Source organism: Cyclopterus lumpus, chromosome 4 (genome assembly GCF_009769545.1).
Source record: "Cyclopterus lumpus isolate fCycLum1 chromosome 4, fCycLum1.pri, whole genome shotgun sequence".
NCBI classification, from domain to species: domain Eukaryota; kingdom Metazoa; phylum Chordata; class Actinopteri; order Perciformes; family Cyclopteridae; genus Cyclopterus; species Cyclopterus lumpus.
Window position 1 is genome coordinate 15,750,349 of NC_046969.1, and position 25,164 is coordinate 15,775,512.

Consider the following 25,164-nt stretch of genomic DNA (forward strand, 5'->3'; position numbering starts at 1 on the left):
CTCCGTGGCTGCAGCCCAGGGTCACATGGCCACCTGGCCACAAGTGCGTCAGTCTGTCATGTGCGGCCTGTTTCCTCACATTGTGCTGCTTGCTCACTGGCAGCGTCCACAAAATAAATCGCTGAATATGTCACGCCTCTGGGGACCACGTGTGAAAGTTAGGAAAACTATAGCGATACATCAATCCTGCTGCCTTTAAAGATGTTGACTGACTGTTGTGAAGTGCTGGCGAGGCGTTAACATCTTGATCACAGGAACCTAACATGCAGAACATCTTTGATAGGGCTTCTGTTTGTGTGGAACTGATTGTGCAATACTGTTCTCACATTTCTGTGCCTTATTTTCTATATATTTTTTATACTATACTTTTTTTGTATTTGTATTTGTATTTTTAATTTGTACTTCAAGTTTAAGTTATTGTAAGTCTGTGTGGAAGGGAGTAACTGTGTGTTAACTGTGCTTATGACAATAACGATCTTGAATCTGTTTGAAGTCCTTGGACACAGCAGGCATTTGGACTTTGGTCATAATAAGGAACAAGCACAGGGGTTACTCATAACATTAATGATTTAACATTAACCCATTCAAGTGCTCAAGGGAATTTGTCTATCATTAATTTCATTTTGATTTTGTGTCCTTCTGCGTCTGAAGGTCCGTCCCCCCCCCCCCCCCCCCCCCCCTCGTGGGGGGGGGGGGGGGGGGGGGGGACTTATAATTAGTCACTGATGCAACACACCTGGGGAACACCAGCAGAGCAACAGTCAATGTGTTGAGTTGTACCTCCCTAAGATGAGGAAAAAGAGGGCATTGATGAATTTGTACTTTTAGGCTGTGTACAAATTGGAGTACTTTGCAAACCTTTGACACACTTAAACAGTTGAAGAGGGCAGACGACGACTTTCCCTCGAAACCACAGGGTCACTAACTTAAGTCTGAGTGCGTTTCTAGTGAGATGAACCGAGGAGAGCTAGTTGAGAAGAATCTGTTTTTGGAAGAGTGCGAAACACAAATAAACTCTACACTATTTCATTTTTTGCTTTTTTTAATTAAATTTTTTTTAAACCCTTCCCATTCTTTCATTTCCATTTATACCACTTTCATCAGTGATCGCATAAGTGAAAGAAAGCAGAGTGGCAAAGTTGCCGCTGTTTATCTACATTGCATTTATGTGCCGAGAGTGAACAGCAGTTTGACTGTTTGCTTTACACAGATCCAGCAGCTTGCGAAACCTTGAACAGTTTACATTTATACAGATTACTTTTCCAGCCTCGTCGCCCATGAACTCTCGGTTGCCCCGTGAGAAACTAAACCTTGCTCCCTTTCTATCGAAGCAGCCGATGGGTTAAAGTAAGAGAGTGCTGGTGTGAACCGACTGCGAGTATCCAGTGGCAATGAGGGACAAGAGTGTGTCTTGAATGCTAATGATACATATTCACGGGGACTGTAATTGAAAACTTCAGCATGCCCACACAACATTTGTGAGGGTAGAGCTGACAGCTGAGTCGCCGAGTGTGTGACACAGCTTTCAGTTTACAACACGATACGAGAGCAGACATCTTCCTGCTGTGTGACATCTTGATTGATGCGTTATGATAGAGGAGGTGTTTTATGATTCAAGACTGCCAGGACTTAGCAGGAGCCAACTGGGATGGAGCACAGAGCATAAACTGCATCAGCATGAGTCATCAAATGTAGAAATTCAATAAAGCAGCTCATGGGATATAGATTCCAAGACCAGAAAACAGGTGACATGTCGCACATATATTTAAAACCACTTGAACAGTATCAAAATCAATTACTATCAAATTACATTACAACAAAAATGCAGCAGTAAACATAAATATATTGTACATCACCGCACCTGGACAGTGCACATGTACAATGCAAACAATGTTGGATTTAAGACGTTTACACATTCCACTTTTATTTTTGTCAGATGTATGGATGCTGGTGAATGTTAATAGCAATAAACACTTCTAAATATAAAACAAACAAAAAAACATGCACTAGCCTGACCACTCATGTCAAGACCTGTGTCTTTCTGTAAACATTTCCTGAAGCATAAATTAAACAAGAGCAGCTATTCTGACAAGAGATAATGTCTCATATTTGAAGTAAAGCCGGTACAATTATTTATTCACGTGGATGGATATTTTCAACCAGTCAAAAATCAATATATACAGTACGTAGTGAAAATCAGAGATTTGTTAGAACTGAAAGAAATTAGCTTTAACTTAAAAAAAAAAAATATCAGTACAATCAATCAAAAAAAGACAGAAGAGTCCTTGCCATGCTTCATTTTAAAACAAAATACACTGAGATATTCACAGAAAAATAATTACATTGTATCTCTAAGCCTAGTTCTGTCAGGTATCCTAAACCATTCATGCCCGTTTTATGTGTAGTCAAAACCAGGGAAAACCATATTGTGTTTAAGTCTGAACACGTCAGCTTGTATTCAGACTTAAAAACAGATATTATGGATTTATAAAAAAAAGAAAGAAAAGAACATCTTTAGTGATGCGACAACCGGAAAGATGATAAAATATTTTCTCTTGAACTGCCCCGACTCAGAGCTATACTTCAGAGTTAGATTACCTGCATCTTGTGACAGATTTTTTTTTTTTGTTCATGGCTGGAGGATGTTGCACATATTTAGGTGTGCCAACTATCACCTTGATGAGAGAGTAGAGAAATCCATGGCAAACTAAGGCTACAAGTTGCACAGGGTTGGACGGCTGGGGGTTGTGGTTATTGTCTATATCACGTTACAGAAGAAGTCGGTGCTTAAGCCAAACGGGGGAAGAAAAGACGGAGAGCCACAAGGCTTCGCATTGTTCAAGCCCCGACTGCTGCTGCTGGTCCTCGGCCATCTCTGTTGCCCTGACCCTGATCACAACTTCGGGGATGATGTTACAGGAAGCCCGATGCTCCCTGTGCTATTTCATGGTGACAGCTCCCTCTTCATCTCCTGTTTGACTGGCTGCCTGACGGAGGAAACAGAAGAGAAACGGTGGAAGGGATGTGGGGTTTGAGAAGAGGAGACGGTAAAGGACAGTCAGATTTGAACTTATCGATAAAAAGAAGATTAAAGATCCCCTTCTGACACGTTTTAAAGAAGCTTTATAAGGAACTAAGAGAGAATCTATGATCAGCTGGTAGCTCTGAACGTGGCTAGCAACTGATGGTGTTGTGGGTGATAAGAGCGCACTGCAGAGCGGTGGCCATTAGCTCGCCAGGCACACAAACAGGGACTCACATGCACGCATGACTGGACCGGCGATGTAAATGAAGCACAGAGAAGCTCGGAATACAACACGCTCGCGCACGCACGCTTGCACGCACGCACGCTCGCACGCACGCACGCACGCACGCACGCACGCACGCACGCACGCACGCAAAAACGCTCTATCTTTCTTCAGCCAAAGAAGCATCTCTGTCAGTCACAATGGATGTGTTTACCAAAAGTGGGCCTATTGGGGTCCCGTCTCAGCATGTGGTCGGTCTCTCTGCAGCCACACTCCACCAAGCAGAAAACATTAGGCATAATAACGTCTGACAGTACGCAGAAACTGCATTCAAGTGAAAATAAATTGAAAAGATAGTGTCTCCAGGACAAAACTAAAAGAAACTGAAGGGTGCTCGCGGGGAACATACCAATAAAAGCTAAAGATGCTCACAGTAAAAGTGTACTTATTTTGTTGGCCCTGTAGTGCGCCTGCTTATTGCCCTCTAAGTGGAGCTACGATTAAGTGACTTCCCTATAAGTCGATAGATGTCTGACACTTGCCAGACCTCATAAGTACAACACACACCCAGGGTTGTGGGGGCTTGGACAAACCATTAGGCCCTATTACAGGCTTTATGGTAAGGGCACCCGGCGTAAGAGCCGGAGGTACTCGCTCATCAAATGCAGTTAAGATGCATGAGAACATGGGGAGATGTTATCACCCAACTAAGAGCACCAGAGCAGCGGGTCAGGCCTCTGCAGTGACTCAAGTTCTAAGTTTGAGATGTGAAGATAACAACAAATACATATGGGCTGAAAGATCTAATGTTGTACTTTTATTTCTTTCAACGGTCATATATGTACTTTCAACAAAAAATAACTTGAATAATACCATCAACAGTCTATAGTTGTATCCTTTGTGGATCTTCCTTCAATTAAACAAGTTTCAGAGACATCTGACACAGTCTGGTGGCCTAAGCATTCACGAGACACCTGCTTCCCCTTCATGACACTGTCCACTCCTCCAGCCGTGTTCTTGTGAGAGCTACTGTCATCTTTGCTGCTCTCTTTTTATTAGTAAACAAACGAAGGAAAGAAGAAAAAGTCAATATAATAATGCCCTTTTGTAGGATTGCAAAGGAGAAAGTCAAAAAGACTGTAGATTAAAACACAATGCTCAAAGCTTGCTGAGAAGTCCAAAATCTCAGCTTCAAATGAAAAAACAAACAAACTTGGAGCCTGTTAAATGTAGTTAAACTGTGGCTAAGGCAACCGTCAGTGCTATGAACATAAATTGTGACTGAATACGTGCGCTCTAAACTACACTGTGTCACTACTGGCAAAACACTGGAAACATGGTTACGCAATAGCTTGTGTGACAGATGGCAGATTTTGTTCCACAATTCTAGTTGAAACTGCTGAATTACGACTCAAGTTCACTCACATGATTGGTACATTTATATTACCAATTATTTGACTGATTACAGTAAATTCCACTTTTGTCTTCTTGCATGTTAATGTAAATCAGCTTTTTTTTTCAATTTGAAAGGAGCAGGAAATGTATAATATTTTCAACCATGGAAAAGTTGTACAGGCAGATAAAATAGGCCAAAAGGTCAAAGGCCAAGTGAACCACTCAGTCTGTTATTGATCATGTCTACATTTTGTTTCCGGTGATACTGATGTAGCCCTCCCTTCAGTACCTATAGTAGTATTAGGTAATTACCGGCAATAAATCAATGAGCATGACTGCTTTATGGTAATATTGCATTTAGAGGACTCTCTCCTGCATTAATGAGATGAAGTACTTTGATTTGTCCCTTGTTTAATGACCAGGATTATCCAATTGTAGCCAATTTATTTGTGGCTAGTTTGACAGTGAAATTCCCCTGATTCATTGTATTATAATATTAGCATATACATATAAGTATTTCATATTCTGTTCAGCAATATTTGATCCATATTAACTTAAATAGAGACTGACAAACAGTTACTGGTACAGTTCTTAGTTCATCTTTCAATCTACGGTTGAGTTTTTCTAAGCCAACTTGATTTTCTTCAAAGCACTGGACCTCTTACTTCCACTCTGTGGGCCCCTTCCTCTTGTGGAGCTGGTGGAGCCGGGCCGGTTGCTCTGCTGAGGCTCCGAGTGGGAAAACTGGGGTGCCAGAGCGGGGCCTCGAGCCCGGTGGGCACCGGCGTTCTGGCTGGGTGCTGCTTCGGGTGTACGGGGAATCATGGGCTGGCTTGTAAATGCAGGGACATAATCACTAATGATGACAGGAAGAGGAGAGGGAGCCCAAGAAGAAATACATTTGCTTTCTACAGTAATAGGTCATAATCAATAAAAAAGGTATTGTGTAAACAGACATCAGCTTTGGAAAAATAGTCAAAATTAAACGTAACACGTTGTTTACTATATTAAGGCTAGATTAAGCAAGACGGCCTTCTGGGAAACAACGAAAACCGTCCTTTATCGATCCTTTTTTTGGTTCCTTGTTATTCCAGACATTATTTCTCTTTCTATGTCAGCAACTATAGCTATTTCTCACATGCTTACGGGTAGGAGGATTATTCAGAGAGGTTATCCTTGTATCTGATGAGCTGCTCAGTAGCCATGGGACACTAGTGCATGAACAGATCTGATGTCACAGAAGGTTTCATAGCATTGGAATCAAGACATTCCTGGGTACAACGTCAACCTTGCACTCGCCTCTTGCCCGTGACACACGATAGCATCCATTTCACTTGTTTCAGTCGATAGCTTCCACTTATGGTGGTATTGTGCCAGACTATTTTATTGATACTTCCAAGATACCCAGTGTGAACAGTTATCCATACCGTACAGACTTCATCAATATATGCATGCATTGCAACACTATATTATGTTTGGGAACATCAAGCTATTTTTTAACCTTGGAACCGTAGTTTTTTATACCATAAAACACATTCAATATCATAAGTAATGTGATTCAAATCAGAGGCAGGGTAGGGTGTCTCTAGCTTCAAGGACCAGTTTACATATTTTTGAATGATCAAAACAAATTTAATAGGCATGAGTCTTTTCTAAACTTTGAAATTCAGATAGAGCCAGTGTCACAGTTTGACCTTTGTCGGTGCTGCAAGACTCTCCTTTAGTAACTAATACACGTACAATAATAGTAATACAATACTAAGTGAATAATACAAGGATGTATTCACACTTAATATTTGCATAATTTTAATGCAAATTACACCATATTTGACTGCTACTTTACACACGGTTATAAAAGCGTTTTCTTTGGTAAAAAGCAAACACAAAAAGCCATTGTGTTAATGAAACTACAACAAGGGGACTTTGTAATCATGTCTGATGTCCTTATCAGACAGGAACCGAATGACCTATATCCTGTGGAGAAATTTGTTTCTATAAAAGATGGATGGATTTCAATCAGCTCATTCTTGTTTCTGCTCACAGTCGTCACATCGGCTCCAACCTCTCATATCATCTTTTATATTTGAATGTTACAAACCGCAACCATCGCTCTATGAACAACAGCGGAGGCTCTAACAAACCGGCATGCTCAGTCAGCCCTGTAGAGCAGGGAACTGGAATTTGCATACATGTTGCATAAATGGCCACAAAGTTATGACCCTGGGTCCTTTTGTAGGATTACAGCAGCATACTCAGATCTCTCTCTCCTCCCTTGTGTTCATGCGCATACGGGTGTGTAAGGGTGATGAAATACAGGCGGCGCCCTAAGATCGGTCCATTCGAAGGGATCGCCGCCATAAACACCCACAGTGTTAGCAACGGGGTGTCAGTCTCTAACTCTGAAGTCTGAATGGACTCTGGCCTATGACTGCACCCCGAGGTGTTACCTTAAATGAGTTTGAAGTCAAGCTCCCCCCCCCCCCCCAAAAAAAGGAATTAATTAACCTAAAAACAAAAAGGCAAAAATATACATCTTCTCTTTTGATATTTGCCAAATTGCCATATTTCTAAGATTCTATTTGTCTCAACATTAACGAGTGTGTCCTGAAATCTCTTCTCAGTATTAAAGTCCTGCCTCCAAACGGGGGTGAAATGAGGCTACTGAAGTCTGTATTGTAGTTTTACGTGTATGGGGGATGAGGGAGGGATAACTGAAGCGGTTTCCTGGGACACATTACTCTTGGTGGAATTCAGGAGTCAAGTTCCTCTTGGATTTAAAGAAGAGGAGAAAGTGGGGAGGTTTGATTGAATGGGTCTCTTTGTGGGAACTGCTTGTTTAAACGCACGTCACAGACCCACAGACCAGCATGGCGGTGCCGAGTCGCAGATGGGTGTAGAACAACACTCTCTCCACAGACACACACACACACACACACACACACACTCACACACTCACACACACCTCAGGGTTTCACAAGCACCTCAGCTGACTCCCCCTGTTTATATTTGTTTGCATCATTCTCTTAAGGTAGTTGCTACCAAACAACTGACTACATGCACTTACAACACTTACAATACTTTGGTTTTATTGTGTTATTGTTGTGTTTATTATATTCTTATGCTTCTTTTGATGTCACACACAGAAGTGTGTTATATATGTATTAATTTCTGTTTTCACTTACTAATACACTCTTTCCTATGTTGTACTCTTTATTCATCTTAAATCCATCTTTTCTGTTATTTTCATAACCCAAAGCTCACCTTGACCGAATTCAATGATTCTGAGAAAATGACAGAGCGAGAGATCAAATGTGGTGCCGCACAGGAATAAACATGGAATGATGCTAAAGTTGAAGACCTCTTGCTGTTGCAACCATTACATTGCAGCAACATCCATGAAAACACACAGTCCCTGTGTGTATGTGTGTGTGCTGTTAACATACGTCTGTCCGTTTACCTGGCAGACTGCCCATTCTGGTCCTCCTGGGAACAGCCTTTTCTGGCTCGCCCTTCGTATGGCCCGTCCACCTCTGACTCCTGGGACAACCGGCCACACTCTGAGTCTGAGAGGAAGGACATATGAGAGCTTCATCACACTACTTTTGGAATTATTAATCATAACTTAAACATTTAAAATGCAACAGTACTGGACTACACTGTACACATTTATGGTCAGCATGCCACGCTGCCGTTAGTTAATAAGAAAAAATCTAAATAGGTCATTAGCCATTTTGGTCTTCATCCCTTATGTTTCATGAGGAAATTGCAAGAGCTTCCTTCCCTAGTGGACACGAGGCATCACATCGAATACATCCACATAAACCAAATAAAAAAAAGCAGCAGGTGAAATCAAATTGTCCCATAAATATGCAGCTGATTTCTAGGGAACACAGTGTATGAAGTATGAGCAATCTGAGTGCAAACACCTGAACAACAGTCACAGCATTCTGACAGGGTCAAAGGCATTCAAAAAAAAATATTCTACTGCTTTCAATTGATAAATGACATTTAGGAGGTAAATGACATGATCCACCCACCGATACTGTGGCGGAGGGAGTCTGCAGTGCTGGGGCGACTGCCGGAGCGCGTAGGAGGCCGGGAGTTGTATTGAGAAGGAGGCAGGCTTCCTTCCTCGCTCTTCTGTCTGCTGAAGGGGAATTCCCTGTGCCTGTTAACCTCATCCCCCTGACCGTCGGATCGATAATCCCTACACGTGACACAAACAATAACAATTTATTGCTTCTGGAGTATTATTTTATTTACAGCACATCTTAAAACCTTTATCTTTACGGTTTTCCTGAACTTTATTGGTGCTACCTGTTAATGTTTGTTCAGCTTTATATCTAAAAAAAACACATAAATAAAGATTAGCATTACCGTTGGTTCGAGTTAGGCTGGATTTATAACGTACTATCAATAACTTGCTGTGAGTCACCGATACCTTACAGCTGTTATATCTATTAATCTGAAATAACACTTTCTTTTATCCTCGCAGTCTGGATTACAGTTTTTAATGGTCAATGATCTGCCTTTCAGTACAAAGCAGATCCAGTTCCAGTCTACTCCTGCTGACTCATTCCTCTCCAGTACATGAACAATTCAGTCACCTACTGCACTAGTTTTATTAGATGCAGGAACTTCCTGGTTGAACAAATGGGACGGCACGATCATTGTCAAAATGACCTAATGGTCTGACTACGAGTTATGTAAAAATGATCCACTTTGAAAGAAAAGAGGCCACACGTCACATGACTTCATCCAGATATGGCATTCTGTGTTATTTTACACATCATCGGAAATAACTGCCCACTGTACAATGTACTACAGTAGCCTTGAGCAAGAAACTAAACCTCATCTTGCACACACTTCCAGTCCACCTGACACTCAGACACCATGAATTAGCATAAGAACGGCAATTTAGACTGACATTGTCTGTGTGTGTTTTTAACTTACACTACGTTGAAATTACGATGAGAACTTGGGGTGACTGGCCGTTGTAGGGGTTCATCAACGCTTGGTTGTGACAAAGGAGTTGACTTCCTCTTCACTTTTGACATGTTGGTCATAATCTACACAACACAAACACAAGATCATGTATATCAAGGTTATATATCCGTTTGCGTACGTGCCATCTCTAAACAGCGAGACATGATGTCATGCAGACACTAAACCTGGAATGCTCCATAGACAGTGAACAATACAAGAATAACTGGAACTCTAAGAGACATTTTCCCTCCAAGCTCTCGATGTGTGTCCAACAGGTGATGTGACGTCTGCCAGCGTAAAGGGCTTGTCCCGTGTCCCGTGTACATGACCAATCCCAAATTCATTGTTAAACCTGTGAACAGTGTTGGCATGTGGAGAGTGATTACAATAATAAGTAACTCGTAGGACGCAAGGCTATTCAGAGCCATTCAGGGCTTACATTCAAATCACGTCAAACAGAAGATTTATGACGTGGTTAGTTACTAATTCAGTATAAACGCAATATTATGGTGAGAACATCAATCTCTTCAAAATAGTTGTCCGTCTGTGTTTGTAGAGGTTCCCTTTTTAGACACTAATCATTGGAACAGTTCCCGTTATCACAGGTATTGTTCCCTTTAGCTGCTGCATCCAGAACTAGCTGGAACTGTATAGAACACACAAGCACCACAACTCAACATGTACCTTATTGTCATTTATCTTTCTTCTGAGAAAACAACGTGTTTATTTAACCGTTGCATGGTGCGAAGTGTACTGAGTGTATGTGTTGTGCTCGTACTCCCAGGTACTCAGTAGTGAGCAGACTCTCCCCAGACGGTTCCCTGGGCTGTGGTTGGAGAACTTCTTCTGTATCAAGGTCTGTCTCCATTAGATCTTCCTGTCACAAGACAATGATAGCAAATCAGATAAAAAGGACATCATTGGTGGTGAACATATGGTGTGTCAAAGAAAAATCTGAAGCATGATAGTCACAAAAGATTACCTGACTATGCAATCAAATAATTGAATTAACACAGCTGTTATGAGAAGTCTTCCACCACAAACAGATTAGATAAAAGATTCAGAGGTTTGTTGATTGCTGTGACTATGGTTAGTTTGATGGTGCCTAGTCTCTCTCTCTCTCACTCTCTCTCTCACACTCACACACACACACACTATCTTGATAACCCACTTTCATTTTAATCCGTTTTCGTAAAAAAAGTCCTGTAATTGTGAACATGCAACATGATATAACAGGCTGAACAATCTAAAGCTTACCTCACTTTTATATTTAGGGCAATTTCACACTTTTTAATTTGATCCTATTTCTCTTGTTTTAGTTGATTATTTTGATTTACATTTTAATTGCTTTAGTTATTATGGCTTTATTAATTGTTCTCTTTGAGTAGTTATCATTTAAGTGTCTTATTCTGTGTTTCTTGATGATTAGGATTTATTTTTATTTTGCTATATTGTAAATGAGACCCATACCCCAATGTACTTAAAATAAACTTAAAATAAGGAGTTAAAACAAAGGTTGGATAATGCAAAGATAGGTATATAATATGACGATATGATGATATAATATGTGTAAAGCAAGAATGTATCAATGTGTGACGGTTCAGGGCAGGACCTACATCATTGTCGTCCTCATCTTCTTCATCATCTGACTCGGGCCCCTCTTCATCAGCTGGGCGGAAGAACAGCCAGAACATAAGGATTAAACACGTCAGTCCATTTTCCAAAAAGCAAGAGCAGCAGAAGTCACTTTGCATCATGTTGTACAATACTTTCCCAAGGCTTATATAGTGTTAATGTTCAAATATAAAAAGTAGGGACTTTGAATGAAGAAACGCATCAATGATCTAAAAAAACAGGTAACTGCTATTAACACATTATAAACCACTTACAAAAGCCACTATACTTTACAAATACATGTAGTTGTTCAATAACCTGTTATGTAACATTAGATCTGGCAACCAGTGCATGACTACTGCCAGTAATTCCAGCGGCTCCAAACTCTAAATTTGTCCTTTCCAATAGTTACATTATTTTATTCTTCAATGTACACATGAAGTCAGTACATACTGTATGCTTACACATTCATAGAAAATAATCACTTCTAACCTGAGTTCAGCTGTTTAATGATGAACTCAATCTGTCTGTTGAGGTCTGGGTTCTCCTCTTTGCTGTAGCAGCGGAGAATCTCCTCCACACTCTGCACACGGGAGGGAAACACGTGTCACAACGTTACAGCAGAAACACAAACGCTACCGCTGTTTTTCATAGTTAGCTTCACAATCAAAATCAGTGACTGAATATACACTATTGGAACAATTGGCTAAAGTGCTCATTTTTGTTGATTATAATATATTGTAATTGTGTTAATAATGACCATCAAGGTTTGAGGCATTTGCTTAAATATGATATTTGTTGGACAGGACAGGCTCAACCACATCCACACTCTCCAGCTCACCAACATCCGGGTACAATGACTGTGTCATATGTCAGTGAACACCTGTTGTTTCCCCTCCAAACATCGGTTGTGTGGTGACATAAGGAGACAAATGCAGAGCAAAAACACAAACTGGGTCTGTTTCCTCCAAGCAGGTGAAGACATTTCTGTTATCTAACCATCTCTTTGGCTTCCTGTCGCACAGAAGGAATACACAGGATACTGTAGAGGGCTCCATTCACGTATGGTCGAATCTGAGAGAGCAAACACACACACACACACACACACACACACACACACACACACACACACACAGTAAGTAATGATCTTGGGCTAAATGGTAACAACTTGTTTGAACATGCAGCGGTAAGGACACATGGATCAAAAGAGGAAAGAATGCGTATGGATCCAAATACAAGCATATTTTTTATTGACTTACAGTATGTCATGTATAATAATAATAATAATACAAATAATAATAATACTAGCAGTGGTGAGACTACAACAGGCATCATCATAAACATAGTTTTATGACCATGACATGTGTCTGCTTGGGTTACAGTCTTTCAATAGATTAACTAGTGGTGAAGCTGTATACATGTGTGCCTATTCTCTTTTGTGGTGTCGCATGATTTCATGTTTTGGATGCTGCTTCCATGTTTTTCAACCTCTATGAGTGTGTTCTGCGTGCACATTATTTGTATTGCGGAATTAACATCTGTGTGTTAAGTGTTGACGGATGTGTGTATCACCTCGTGGTTCTCATGTCCAAGGACGTCAGTTAGAACCTTTAGCACATGCCTGGCGTTCTCTGCACACTTCCTTTTTCCTGTACAAAGACAGCCATCCAGCGTCAAAACACACACACACACGATTAATGATCTTGGGCTAAATGGTAACAACTTGTTTGAACATGCAGCGGTAAGGACACATGGATCAAAAGAGGAAAGAATTCTTATGCATCCAAATACAAGTATATTTTTATTGACTAGACATGTGTCTACAGCTTCACCACTAATGAAAGCATTTTTCAGAAGTGCATCTTTCAAAAGTGCATTTTTTTAAATTGCATTTTTCAAAAAGCGCATTTTTTGAAAGTGCATTTTTTGAAAGTGCATTTTTGAAAAAGTGCATCTTTCAAAAGTGCTGAATCCTAAAAAGGCTTGGGGTATTACACACATATTCAACTGTGTCTCGGTTCTGTATCTACCTGTGCCTCACATTTACCTTTTGTTCGCAGACACAGGTTCATGAGCAGAGCAGCAGAATACTCCAGGGTGTAGTCACTCAGGCAGTCTGAGTCCTGCAGCTCATCCACCAGCCAGCCAATCAGGTTGGCTGCTATCATGGCAGTTTGCTGACTCCTCCTTCCATTAAGATGAATTAAGGTTTAAAGGCAATTTGAACGGAAATATTTGTTTTACTCATCTGTGGCCCTTTGCTTGCATCAAAGGAAAGGTCCACAGGTTGAATTCACCAAGGCCAATGTGGTAAGCACATTGGCGCCCACTCTACCACGTAAGCTACTTGCTGTTATGTTCCTTGCACATGCTGATGTAAGTTTATTATGATTCTAGGCCATCTACAGTTTCCAACTAGGTGATGATGATGGTTGTTCTCTACACAAACGGATATATAATAATATTATATTGTTCATAAACATGGAATATAAATATATAAATTAGTTTTTTATTTACCTGAGGCTGAGCTTCTGAAGGGCCACAAGCACATTCTCTCGAGCCAGGGAGTCTTTTTCCTCCGTCCTGAGTGCCTCCGTGAGAAGTTTTAGAAGAATGGGGATTTGGGAGAGGTAAATCCGACCTGTAAGAATGTATACACTAAATAAAAATAATATCAAAAGGCAAGAAATTGTCTTCTTTAAAAGCCTCACTAGACCATATAGAAATACACCAGTTTGTATTACAAGTAATGGCTTCAACAACAAAAAGACCCAAATATCCCAATTAATTTAAAGTGCCACTGTGTATGGCGACAACACGATACCACAGAATTATCTTAACAAAAGCAGAGCTGTCTGGACTCACCAATGATGGGTAAGCCTGATGCAAAACTATTTCTACCATTTTAATAACTTACTGGTCACATTGCATGTTTTCTGAGTATTTAAGTCCCGAAAACGTCAGGCTACCAAAGAGATATTTTTAACCACTTTTCCTTGTTATTGAGACTGACTGTTAACTACCCAATCTCTTAGAAGATAATCATACCGCAACCACTCATAGCATAATAAAAGTAATTTGTGTCAGCATACATTCACAACATTGTCTGTTTACAAAATGTATTCAACAGTTAAAGCTACAGGGGATCATTAGTGGTTTCAAACCCAAATGGAAATCCTTCGACGTCTTCCGTGAATCTATGTCTCCAAATGCATCCAGTCAGACAATGACTCATGTTGCAAAGAAATAATGATGCTTGAGCACTTACCCTCTGCTAGGGAAGCGAATGCATTGATAAGACGAGCCATGTATTGGCGGACAATCTTGTTCTTCGATCTCATTAAGTGAAGCAAAGTTTTCTATGAGAAGACAAAATGTGGGGTAGTTTAGAATTATATCTACTGCTGCCAGGTAAAATATGTAACTATAAACAAGAGTGACAAATAAATGCTAATGTTATCTCGACAGCTGCGGAGATTTCAAGATTTAAAAAAAGTAATTAGTCCAGTTTTTGAGAGTGCTCAAATCTCCCATACTTTTACACAGAGCAAGTTATGCATTTGCTTTCCTTTTCCAGTAAGAGAAGAATATAGAAGAATATGAAAAATGATGAAAACTAATGGAGAGCTGAAATGATATAGGTTAAAAAAGTAAGCAACCTATACTGTAGCTAATGTTGCCAATGCATTTAACAAATATAGACAATGTAATTCCACTGAATTAGTATTTTTACAATGAAGTGTGCATTCAAATTTGACTTCACCTGGATTACTTTGTGTGAAAACTTCCCAGTGTACATTTCAGACACTTTGAAAGGATAGCTATACTAACTATTGTCAGGATAGCCTTCACTGTATCAGTCACAAGCCAGCTGATGAGTTTAAACTAGACTGTTTAGACTATGGTGACGTAATGTACAAGTCTGCCTCTAAAAATCTTCTCAATAAACTAAATGTCATCTACCATCCATGCATACCCCTTTCAGCACTCATCACTGTAGCCTGTACTCTATAGTCAACTGGCCATCACTCAATATCAGCAGATTAATCCACTGGTATTGATTCATTTAGAAAAGTGCCATTGGCAAAAACAGTCACATATTTCCACTCATCATCTCCAACATTGCCAGCAATTTACACTCTAGAAGTTTCGTTAACATGTTCATTTGAAAGTCGTCTGTTTCTCATCAGGGTTTGCTGCTCCAAACGACTGGAATGAGAACTTCACACCTTCATTCCATTGCCCTCCTTTAATAACTCGTGACAAACAATGTTTGTATGAGATTGTTTGAGATGTATCTTGTTTTGTATCTATTTTATTTAGTATTGTATCCATGCCTACTGTTACTCCCTTTTTGGACAGGTTGTCATTGTAAATAAAAACTGCTTCTGAAAAGGTAAAACAACAACAATTTGAATAACGTCCTTAAGTAAAACTAGCATGCAATGAGAGTTGACCCACACAGCGTTATGGAAGTTTACGGAACTGGCCCGATCAAACTGGATGGGGCATGAAATTAGTGACCAGTCTACTGGGATAACTTGGGTAATTAATGCTTTTGGCCACCGTCAAACAAAGACCAGTCATGCATGTTATTTAATTACAAGAAATTGACACCATTCCACTATTATTGTGGCTCTTACAGTGAATGACCCAAGTGTAATTTATGGGTGACTCTGAGCACCCATGAACAAAGAGCTCAGGTGTGAGATGAGGATCACTTACTCTTCTATAAAGGGATTGTCTTTAAAATGGTCGATCTATGACTAATGGCTAGGTGAAAGGAATGTGAAAAGAAAAGACAAAAACAATAAAGCATGTAAGACAGACACGTGAAAGCCTTTTCAAAAGGGTGACATTTGAAATAAAATCTGGGTTTCCAGCTCTGGCCTTTTGTTGAATACAAAGAGGACATTTCTCAAGAGAATGAGGCTAGGGACATGTTAAGTGTTCAGTCAGAAAATGACATACATAGATAATATTGTAGGAAGTCAGGTGCCAAATTTGATTAATTCTCAAGACAATGATGACAAGTGACTCTATATATAGCATAGATAGCTGGGGAGCATGCCCTTTCCATCTACAGGGTATGCAAATGTTGAAAGGAGTAACATAACAGTCATAAAAACAAATATCCCAGAAGCATACAGTTGACATCTGAAATGCTCTGTCCAGTTTGTCTCCTGTCTATGCTCTTCACCCAATTCACTTATAAGTCAATGGCAAGTGAGAAACAAATCTGTGTGCGCCCAATGGTGCCAATTCACCAACTCAGGTCCTGAAATTAGAGCCAGGGGACTAATTAGGGTGTGAGACCAATGGACAAGAAGTTATGTTCTCCTTTGGCTCTGATGGTTGCATGAAATATAGGTTGGGAAAAACAAGATCACTGTCATTTCAGTTCACATCAGTAGAGATGTCTAGAGATGTCTAACATAGTAAACTATATACCGTATATATATATATATATATATATATATAGTGTTAAACATGCCACAATAAGATTGCATTAAAAGCTGTAGTGCTATAATCTCACCTGTTTTGTGCTGTAGCGTTCCAGCAGGTCGTTACTGATAAAGGCCTGAAGTACTGTGTCTCTTTGTTCCCCAGGGAGAGAACGGGTCAGTCTCTAAAATAACGTGAGAAAAAACAGACTCACCAATGAAGACTCAAAGGAGAGACATGCTAAGTGAATATGATCGGTGCTCATTAATGCTGTAAAGTTAAAAAACAAACAAAAAAACTCTTGTTCTTATTTTTCTCTTCACACTGATGCAATGCAGTTGCTCAGTAGCACCCTATCGGTGTATTAGGCAGCTGGGGGCTTTGTGTGAAAAGCATATTGTTTGTTAAAACAGCAAACCTTTGCTGGGTTAACAAAGAAAACCACATTTGTTAAAAACATCATGAAAACATTTACAACATACACTGTACAGTATAGAACACTACCCTTTATGTAAAATGCTCATATACTGTAAAAAAAAGAATATGAATACGCACCCAGCGCAGCGCCTGAAGCAGCAGGGACTTGAGTCTGTCTGAGCCCTCGACCAGGTCTTTCTTCAGCTTCTCGTAGTCCAGTGAGGGCAGCATTGGCACCTCCTTGGATTTCCTGGAGATTAACAAAAAAGTTAGCCATGTTTTCATCATGGCACTTTTCAAACTAAACAGATTAGCCAGCTTCAAATGTAAGACTTACTGCGGCGCAATGGATGCTCGTAGCATTGAGGAGGCCTATGAGAGAGAGCAACATTGAGAAAAGAAGAGCAGAGTTTATTTTAGAATTTGATTATTTCAGACTATGTTTGTCACATTCTTACTTTAAAATGTGGAAAACACTAATCCATGTGGCTGTTCATCTGTTTGATCATCCGTACTATCGGGTCTCCCGACTTACCCAGTGTTATCCCAGTGTTATCCTTCTAAAACATTCAAGTCAGCTACTGTCTAAATAAGTCATTTGTGGTTTTATTTTGGACATGCATACATCATGCGTGTGGTACATGCTGAATCCCTACACATATACAGTAGGTGTGATGTTTGGCAACACCGCCCATGCAGTCAGTGTAATTAAAAAGTATTGGCTGAAAAGATGTTAGTGTGAAACAGCCATCCTATTTGTTAAACCTCAGTGTACTCGTACTGTAGGCCTATGTGTTGTTTGAGCGAAAAGGAAACGGGCACTACTGAACAGAGTAATATAACCTTGTGGTGAAGGTGTTAGGAAGAAGGTTGAAATACCTGATTCTACGTGGTTTTTTTTACTATTAAAAAGGGATTTTGAGCCCTAAAATCTAATTGGAAGCCTGGGTGGTTCGGCCTATAGTGGGAACAGTGTTCGGTGAGGTGATCTGTGTCGTCTGACGTATCGCAGGGTTTGGCCACATTTTTGTTTTGGTGTGCAGCGGGAAATACGGAAGTGGAGGAGAACATTTTATTTGGGTTCCTTCCCAAATTGTTTTCTGTAAAATGTCAGTTGAGCCAAAGAATGCTGAAGAGGGGAAAGGTTTCCCTGAGACGAATAGAGCAGTGTCGTGTCCCTAAGGGGCCTGATTAGGAGATACACGTATGATAAACACATATCAACGAAATAAAATATTCTCCATTGCTGTCTATTCACACACACATATGTTGAATAGAGAAATAGTGGAATCAAACAAATGATCAAAGAGGCAGGGAGGTCAAACTACACAAAAAAGGCTTGACGTGATTATTCAGACAATGCACAGTTTCCATAAGCTACGGCTTTACTCTTGTCTCCTCTTTAGCACGTCTTCTCACCATTAATTCTATTATGACCGTTGGGACAGCTGAAGGCCATCTATTGTTGATGTTGTTGTCTAAGTAAACGTCTATGCTCTCTGATCTCATACAGATTTTCTTTCCCCTGGCAGCAAGATAAACCATAGTGGCCTAGAAAATACAGATCTGGGAAAGCCATCACTATATTATGAGGGCATAAAGAGTCTCATAGTTATGGTCAATTATGGTGTTATATTGCAATAAACAGAACAGTTGATTGCTCATGTGAGAGCAGATAAGGACTCTCAGCTTTAATGAAATGAACATTAAGCACTAATTACATTTTTCTAATTTACACTTTAACAATTAATTAACAATTAAAAGGCTTGACCTGACATTCCATTATATTTTTTATCATATGTGTGCTTACTATTGAGCTAAGAACCATCACAATTACATAAAGCGTTCTGGTCGTCTCGCTTCAAACTGCTGTAATTTAATACCCTGTTTGACAACAGTGTGAAAGAAGTGCTTTTACATCAAAGCACCTTCTGTTGGACATTCCTGTCCAGTCACGGTGTCTAAATAGTTTTAAAAACTATAACATTAAACAAATGGTGTGGGGGGAAAACTGAAACTGGCCACAATTACCTTTAAAAAAAGAAGACAGACATTCAATAGGGAGAGTTGAGAGGAAGAACCAAATTAATTCAAACAAGTGGCCAAAACTAGAATAATCTAGGTACCAAAGGAACATAACAGGGATTATACACTGTGCACAAGTCAGGTCAAGAAATGTATACAAGTAAAGGAAGGGGAGGCAGACACGAGGTGAGGGAAAGGAGGAGGAGGAGGAGGAGGAGGAGGAAGAGACACGGCGAGGCATAAGCAAGATGATAAGTGGAGACCTGAGCGATGACGAGGAGTAAAGATGAAAACATGAAACTTACATAGCCATCATCATAGGGACTCATAGAGTAATACCCCTTTGTGGACAAAAGCATAACACACGGAAAAACACAAACACACAGAAAGAAGTTGTTCAGTTCAAAACAGAAAGAAACAAGATTTCACAAACCATAGCTCAACACCACAATGAAGGCTACTGACAGTAAGCGGGGTTGTCAAGGTTTCAGTGTGAACACTTAAAAAAAAAAATTATCTGTGGAATAGAGTTACACTGTAACAGCTATCAAACCATGGCAACAGGATATTAAAATGTTATTCGCTATTTGAGAAGTTATCCTCTACCGTGTTTAGACACATGGTTGCAAAGCCACATTTAAAAAGGTGGTTTAGATTTCGGGAGACACTGTGACTGGTGTTTTTTTCCCTTGCATTCAGAGTTGTGTCATGCACAATTCACTGTTCTTGACATGGCTGCACAATGTCAGATGAACCCCCTTTTAAAAAGCCTTTTCAAACACAATGCCAACTTGACCAATATCTGTGACGCGAGGCCCTAAGAGCACTTTCCTCTGCTAGTGTTTAGGCTTCGTGGGTTGTCATTGTCCACCCAGTGAGGTGTGGAGGAGAAAGAGGGAGAGGAGAGGTGTCTGTGTGCTCTCACTCACAGTGCCAGGTCTGGTGAAGTCCGTGCTCTGCACCACACTCTGCCTCATCTGGCTGCTGAACAGGCGAACACACACAGTCTGCAGGTACTCGGGGGAGATCTGCACAAACACAGCAGGCCCCTTGAGCTTTAAGACAGCGTTTGTGGGTAGAGGAAGGGCAGGGTTGCCATTTTTTCGGGTCCCAGTTTAACAGCTTTGTCATCTCGTAGTTAAGAGCATGCGTGTGCATAATAGGACAGTTTTAAAACAATGCCGTGTATAAAAAAAAAAAAAAAAAACTGTTATCTTAAGTATTTGCATATACAACTGTGAACAGCCTAATTGTGTGTGTGTGTGTGTCTCTTGTGCCCCACAGTCAAGCTGACGTACCATTTTTCCACTGACGGTGGCCTCCAATGAGTCGACTAGCTCAGCAGTGATTCCGATCAGGTTGTGATAGTCCGCCTGCATCTTGTTGAACTTCCGCACGTAGCTGGTGATGCGCCGGTCCGATTCCACTAGTTGGAGATGTAACTGCTGCACGGCCTCTGTGCAGTCACGCAAACACACACAGGAGAGGGTTGCAGAGCGAAAACACAAACAAATATGCAACATTCATATCATATATCAAGTGACGTTGCCTGTGTAAATTAAGGTCAAAATGTTTTTATATACCATTATAAATGAGTTTTGAGATTTGAGAGCTAAATTAAAGAAAAGGCATAAAGGAAAGCACCTACTCAAGAAATCATTGAGACTTTCACTGACAAACACAAGTTGTTGTATTGTCAGTCTGCAGTTGGGATCCGTATTATCACATGGCATATATAATAAAAGGACAAACTAAATAATTGCTTTAAACTGCAAACGGTAGATTACTTCAGAGGGATATTTACCTTTTGTACTCCTGCCTCCCTCCTTCTGCATGATTCATGTTAAAGACTATGCATTAGCACTCAATTGAAGACAAGTCAAACATTTCTACTGTATATGTTTCCTTATCCAAGGATGTATAAGATACAATGTCCTACTTAGAAAACTAGCACAGAATAAGTCATACATCCTGTTTGAAGCAGGTGGATTTTTCATAACAAACATCACTAGTTTGTTTTAAAGGGAGGGGTGGATCTTCAAAAAAGGAACAGGGGGCAACACCTTGCATTAACAAACAGTGGCCATAAAGTGTGTTTACACACACGTAAGCATGTACGTATGTGCACTCGACCGACACTGACTTTCCAAGTGAGAGTATGTCGCGTCAGCTGCCAAAATTGCTGAAGTGTTTACATATAAAAATATTATACGTGTTAGATAACCTCGCTCCCATACTTTGTATTGATGTACAAAAAGACATTGACAAATGTTCTTTGGTCAGCTCTTGAGAGTTGCTTTATGAATCTGTATGTTTTCATCGCTGTCCAGTAGGGATAGGGTTTTATTTTCACGGTTTAGTTTTCATGCGTAAGGAGGAAAGTCGACCCATCGGCTTTCCAGTAAAAGAAACAATTCTTGTTATCATTCTTTTATGAAGGAGCAAGGGTGAGTTAGTGTCAGGTTAGGCTCTGTCACACTCAAACACACACACACAGACATTTCTAGATGCAAATCAGTTTGCGGCATATACATTGACTACATATGTATGTTAATGAATTCCATCCATCCATCCATCCATTTTCAATACCGCTTATCCTCATTAGGGTCGCGGGGGCGCTGGAGCCTATCCCAGCTGACATAGGGCGAAGGCAGGGGACACCCTGGACAGGCCGCCAGTCCATCGAGGGCACATGTAGGGACATACAACCATTCACTCTCACATTCACACCTATGGGACATTTAGAGATCAATTAACCTGGAGCATGTCTTTGGACTGTGGGAGGAAGCCGGAGAGCCCGGAGAGAACCCACCCTGCCACGGGGAGAACATGCAAACTCCACGCAGAAGGACCGCTCCGACTGGGAATTGAACCCATGGCCCTCTTGCTGTGAGGCGACAGTGCTAACCACTACACCACCGTGCAGCCCATGTTAATGAATTCTTTAGTCACAAATAATTGTATCTGAGATGTAAATGTGCAGTTCAATTAAGAAGAGGGAATAACAACCACCACTTTTAATTTCTATGATGTTCCCCTCTAAATGTTGTTGTTTTCCCCACTGACTCATTTATTGTTTTAAAGCCAGAACACTGTGAAAAGAGCTTACTTCTCAAATAGTGCGTCTCCTTTAATAAGTCTACAGAGATTTGATCCATTATTATATAGTTTTGTGAGCCACATCTGTGAGGGCTGTCAGGTGCTGCATAAACAATTCCAGAGTTAGCCATTGATAATTTAGTAGGACAGCGCTAGTCTCGCATAGCCAGACCAATGTCCACACTATAGCGCGGTTTTAGCGCAGTGCCAGCAGGATACCGCTTACAAATATCTAACTTAATGGCAGTGAAAGTAGATATAATTTATAGATTTTTGTTTTTTTAAATGATTTTTCCAATAAAGCTATTTAGCTGTGGTATCTTTCTTTTCTTTTAAAATAGACAGACATCAAACTAAAAGAGCATGTCACCCATTTGCCTGAAAGTTGAAATATCAAGTCACATATCTGTACTCTGATGAGTTTCTCAGGAATGACAGTGAGTCACATTAGAGGATACATATAAATTCATCAGCCTTGGGGTGTTGGACGGCTTCAGTGTCACTGATAGAAACGGCTTCAGCTTGTCCTTCAACTGTGGTATCCAGGAATCCTACATATTAAGAGTGTAGAATGGGAGAAGACACGGTTATGTTCATTCTTTTTATTTATGTTGTTGGTTGTGGTGAGGACATAGTAAATAGGGTCTTATTTACTATGAAGGTGGCACAGGGTAATAATGTTGAATGTATAATTACTAGTGCTACACTACATTACAGTATTACTATATCCAACTGGGTAATGTTCCATAATTAGCTGTGTACCTGGAAAAGATCTTTGAAGGACGGGTGGACAGTAGGGTTGGGAACGAAGGGCAAGGCATAGTAAGGCAGAAACTCTGTGGTCTGGCTCAGTGCTGCTCCCCGAGTCTCCAGGTACTGCTTGAAGTGGGAAATCCTCTCTTCAAACTCAGCTCGGTCCTGGACAAAGATTCAGGTTTTCAAATGAACTGATTTATTTCAAGTCAATTACAAAATGTCAGTTAAGCCGAATCCAATATTTAAAAATATTTCCTCTGTTGCATGCACTAATTATTTTCAATTAGATATTGTTTCTTGGCCTGCTACTACCACTGAACACTCAAACTGCAAAGAGCTACACAGTGACAGGCATATTATAGAAGTTCGAAACATCAATGGTGGCCCACTGAGAACATGCCTGTAGCACAGCTTAGTGGACATTTTGAAAGAGAGCACATCATGATATTCAGCTGGATTGTGTTTGAAGATAATATAAACTAAGTAATGCTCTTGTTATAAGAACATTAAAACTAAACAAAAACAAAAAAATGGATCTACATACGTGTCTACCAGGGTGCCTCCTCAGTGGATAGATAGTGAAGTGGATGTGAAGATAAAACTCCAGGCTCTGGGCCTCGGTGTCTGTATCTTTTATTTCAGAGGGAATATTCTCTGTCCACAGTTCAAAGAACACTTTGTGATCTCCATCATCAAAAGAGCTTAGGAGGTCTTTCTAGAAAAGTCAGAGTTAAAGAAGAAAGTTTTGGGGCGGGTGGGAATACAGAGTCAACGTCAATATGCGACTTTTTTAACAGTCATTTTATTTACATATCACACCATGATAACTGATACATGATAACACAAATGTAAGTTGAACATTTAGAGAAAGGGCCAATGACAATTAATTCTACAAATATTTTTTTTAAACAAGAGAGCCAGTCTTGACTATCTTTCTCCATCCGGTAGTTGCCACCTACATGAATGATGAACAAACAAAAGGAATAACAGGTTACAATAATTGTAGAATTTACCTGAATGCCACGAGTCTTTGAGTCTCTGAGAGTATTTCCTTGAGGCTTCGAGACAAGCTTGTCTTTGCTTTTGCACTCCTTGTCAAAACTGTTCACAGTCTCTTCAAATTCCACAAATTTAAGGTACTATGAAAAGACAGAAACAAATGAAATTAATTCCACCATAACCAGTGTAGAATTAGGTTCTGTTTTCACAACTCTTGGCTTGACAAAACTCTCTATAATAGTAATAATGATACATCAATGATACATACTGTAAAAAAGGGGGGGGGGGGCAAAACTGAACCCAAGCCACTTAAAGGAAGGGGAAAGCCTTCTATGCATAGTGTAATATTTTTAAAATATACACTTAAACAGTTGAAAGTAATGAAATATGGAGACAGTGGCCTACACCCTACAGTACTTGACATTGCTTGTGCCTATCAAGAGCAGTCGAACAACAGCTTATCCTGGGGTTATTTTGTATGAATTTATATTTGTATCAATATATTGAGGGGGCATTTTGAGCATATTTCTATAACATAATTACTATTTTGGCTCATTCAGTCTCTTATATTGCTCGGTGTGGATTCTCAAAATGTCAATTCGTTACCTCCTTGATCATCCCAAGAAGATCTGCTTCTGTTGCCAAGATGTCCCCCATCTTGGCTGCCTCCCTGGAACTCATGTGAATGACCAACACCTTTAAAACGTCTACTGACAGAAAAGACGTCTACACTCATTAAATAACGCATGTACTTCCATCGAGCATTCTGCAGAGCCTGTGAGGATAGGACAACACACCATGTGAGAGTAGCACCCAAACAACTTAATCACAAAGCATTTAATGTTCGCTAACTAACGTTAAGTCAACATCTGCGACAACACCGACGTTTGTAGAAATGTGGCGAGCTCGTAACGTTTCTAGCAGACAAGCTAATCAGTTAACAATATCTGACGTTGAGAGCGAACGTAACATCATTCTCACCTTTTTTATATCGACTATTGACGCTTTCAACGTGTTCTTCCGCGTTTAAAACTTCTACAATCCATTTTAGACAAGGCTTTTGGGCTTCACTTACACTATTAGTCAGCTAGCCATTAGCTAGCAACAGTACACAGATAGGACGCTAAAACACCTAGCAACCAAACTGTTGGAAAATGCAGGCCGTAAAGTGGAGGAAAAT

General features: G+C 40.2%; 1 protein-coding gene across 16 annotated transcripts; it reads right to left on the reverse strand.

Moving 5' to 3' along the window:
* Positions 1 to 1,177: 1,177 nt before the first annotated feature.
* Positions 1,178 to 25,154, reverse strand: LOC117729467 (lisH domain-containing protein ARMC9). Of its 16 annotated transcripts, none has more exons than XM_034530553.1 (26): positions 24,966 to 25,127; positions 24,591 to 24,759; positions 23,999 to 24,124; positions 23,530 to 23,700; positions 22,992 to 23,147; positions 22,688 to 22,780; positions 20,935 to 20,959; positions 20,429 to 20,586; positions 20,060 to 20,158; positions 19,436 to 19,471; positions 17,443 to 17,477; positions 17,244 to 17,355; positions 16,780 to 16,872; positions 14,512 to 14,602; positions 13,761 to 13,884; positions 13,291 to 13,430; positions 12,816 to 12,892; positions 12,243 to 12,317; positions 11,736 to 11,826; positions 11,246 to 11,298; positions 10,408 to 10,506; positions 9,597 to 9,712; positions 8,681 to 8,850; positions 8,101 to 8,206; positions 5,309 to 5,499; positions 1,178 to 2,987 (listed from the first exon to the last, which is right to left on the reverse strand). In XM_034530553.1, the coding sequence occupies exons 2-26, from the start codon at positions 24,663 to 24,665 to the stop codon at positions 2,965 to 2,967; spliced, it is 2,535 nt and encodes an 844-aa protein (XP_034386444.1). In that variant the 5' UTR covers positions 24,666 to 24,759; positions 24,966 to 25,127; the 3' UTR covers positions 1,178 to 2,964. The 16 variants fall into 16 exon arrangements, with proteins under 16 accessions (XP_034386444.1, XP_034386449.1, XP_034386447.1 ...); XM_034530550.1 differs by lacking the exon at positions 1,178 to 2,987 and adding an exon at positions 3,410 to 4,296 and having other exon boundaries at positions 24,591 to 24,654; XM_034530551.1 differs by lacking the exon at positions 1,178 to 2,987 and adding an exon at positions 3,410 to 4,296 and having other exon boundaries at positions 24,591 to 24,660.
* Positions 25,155 to 25,164: the final 10 nt, after the last annotated feature.

Coding starts and splice junctions, on each gene's coding strand:
- LOC117729467 (XM_034530547.1), bottom strand. CDS start 24,665: ATGAGTTCCAGGGAGGCAGCCAAGATGGGGGACATCTTGGCAACAGAA. Junction 20,587..20,934: donor GGGAGGCAGGAGTACAAAAG/GTAAATATCCCT, acceptor GTGACTGCACAG/AGGCCGTGCAGCAGTTACAT. Junction 14,603..16,779: donor AACGCTACAGCACAAAACAG/GTGAGATTATAG, acceptor GTCTTCTCATAG/AAAACTTTGCTTCACTTAAT.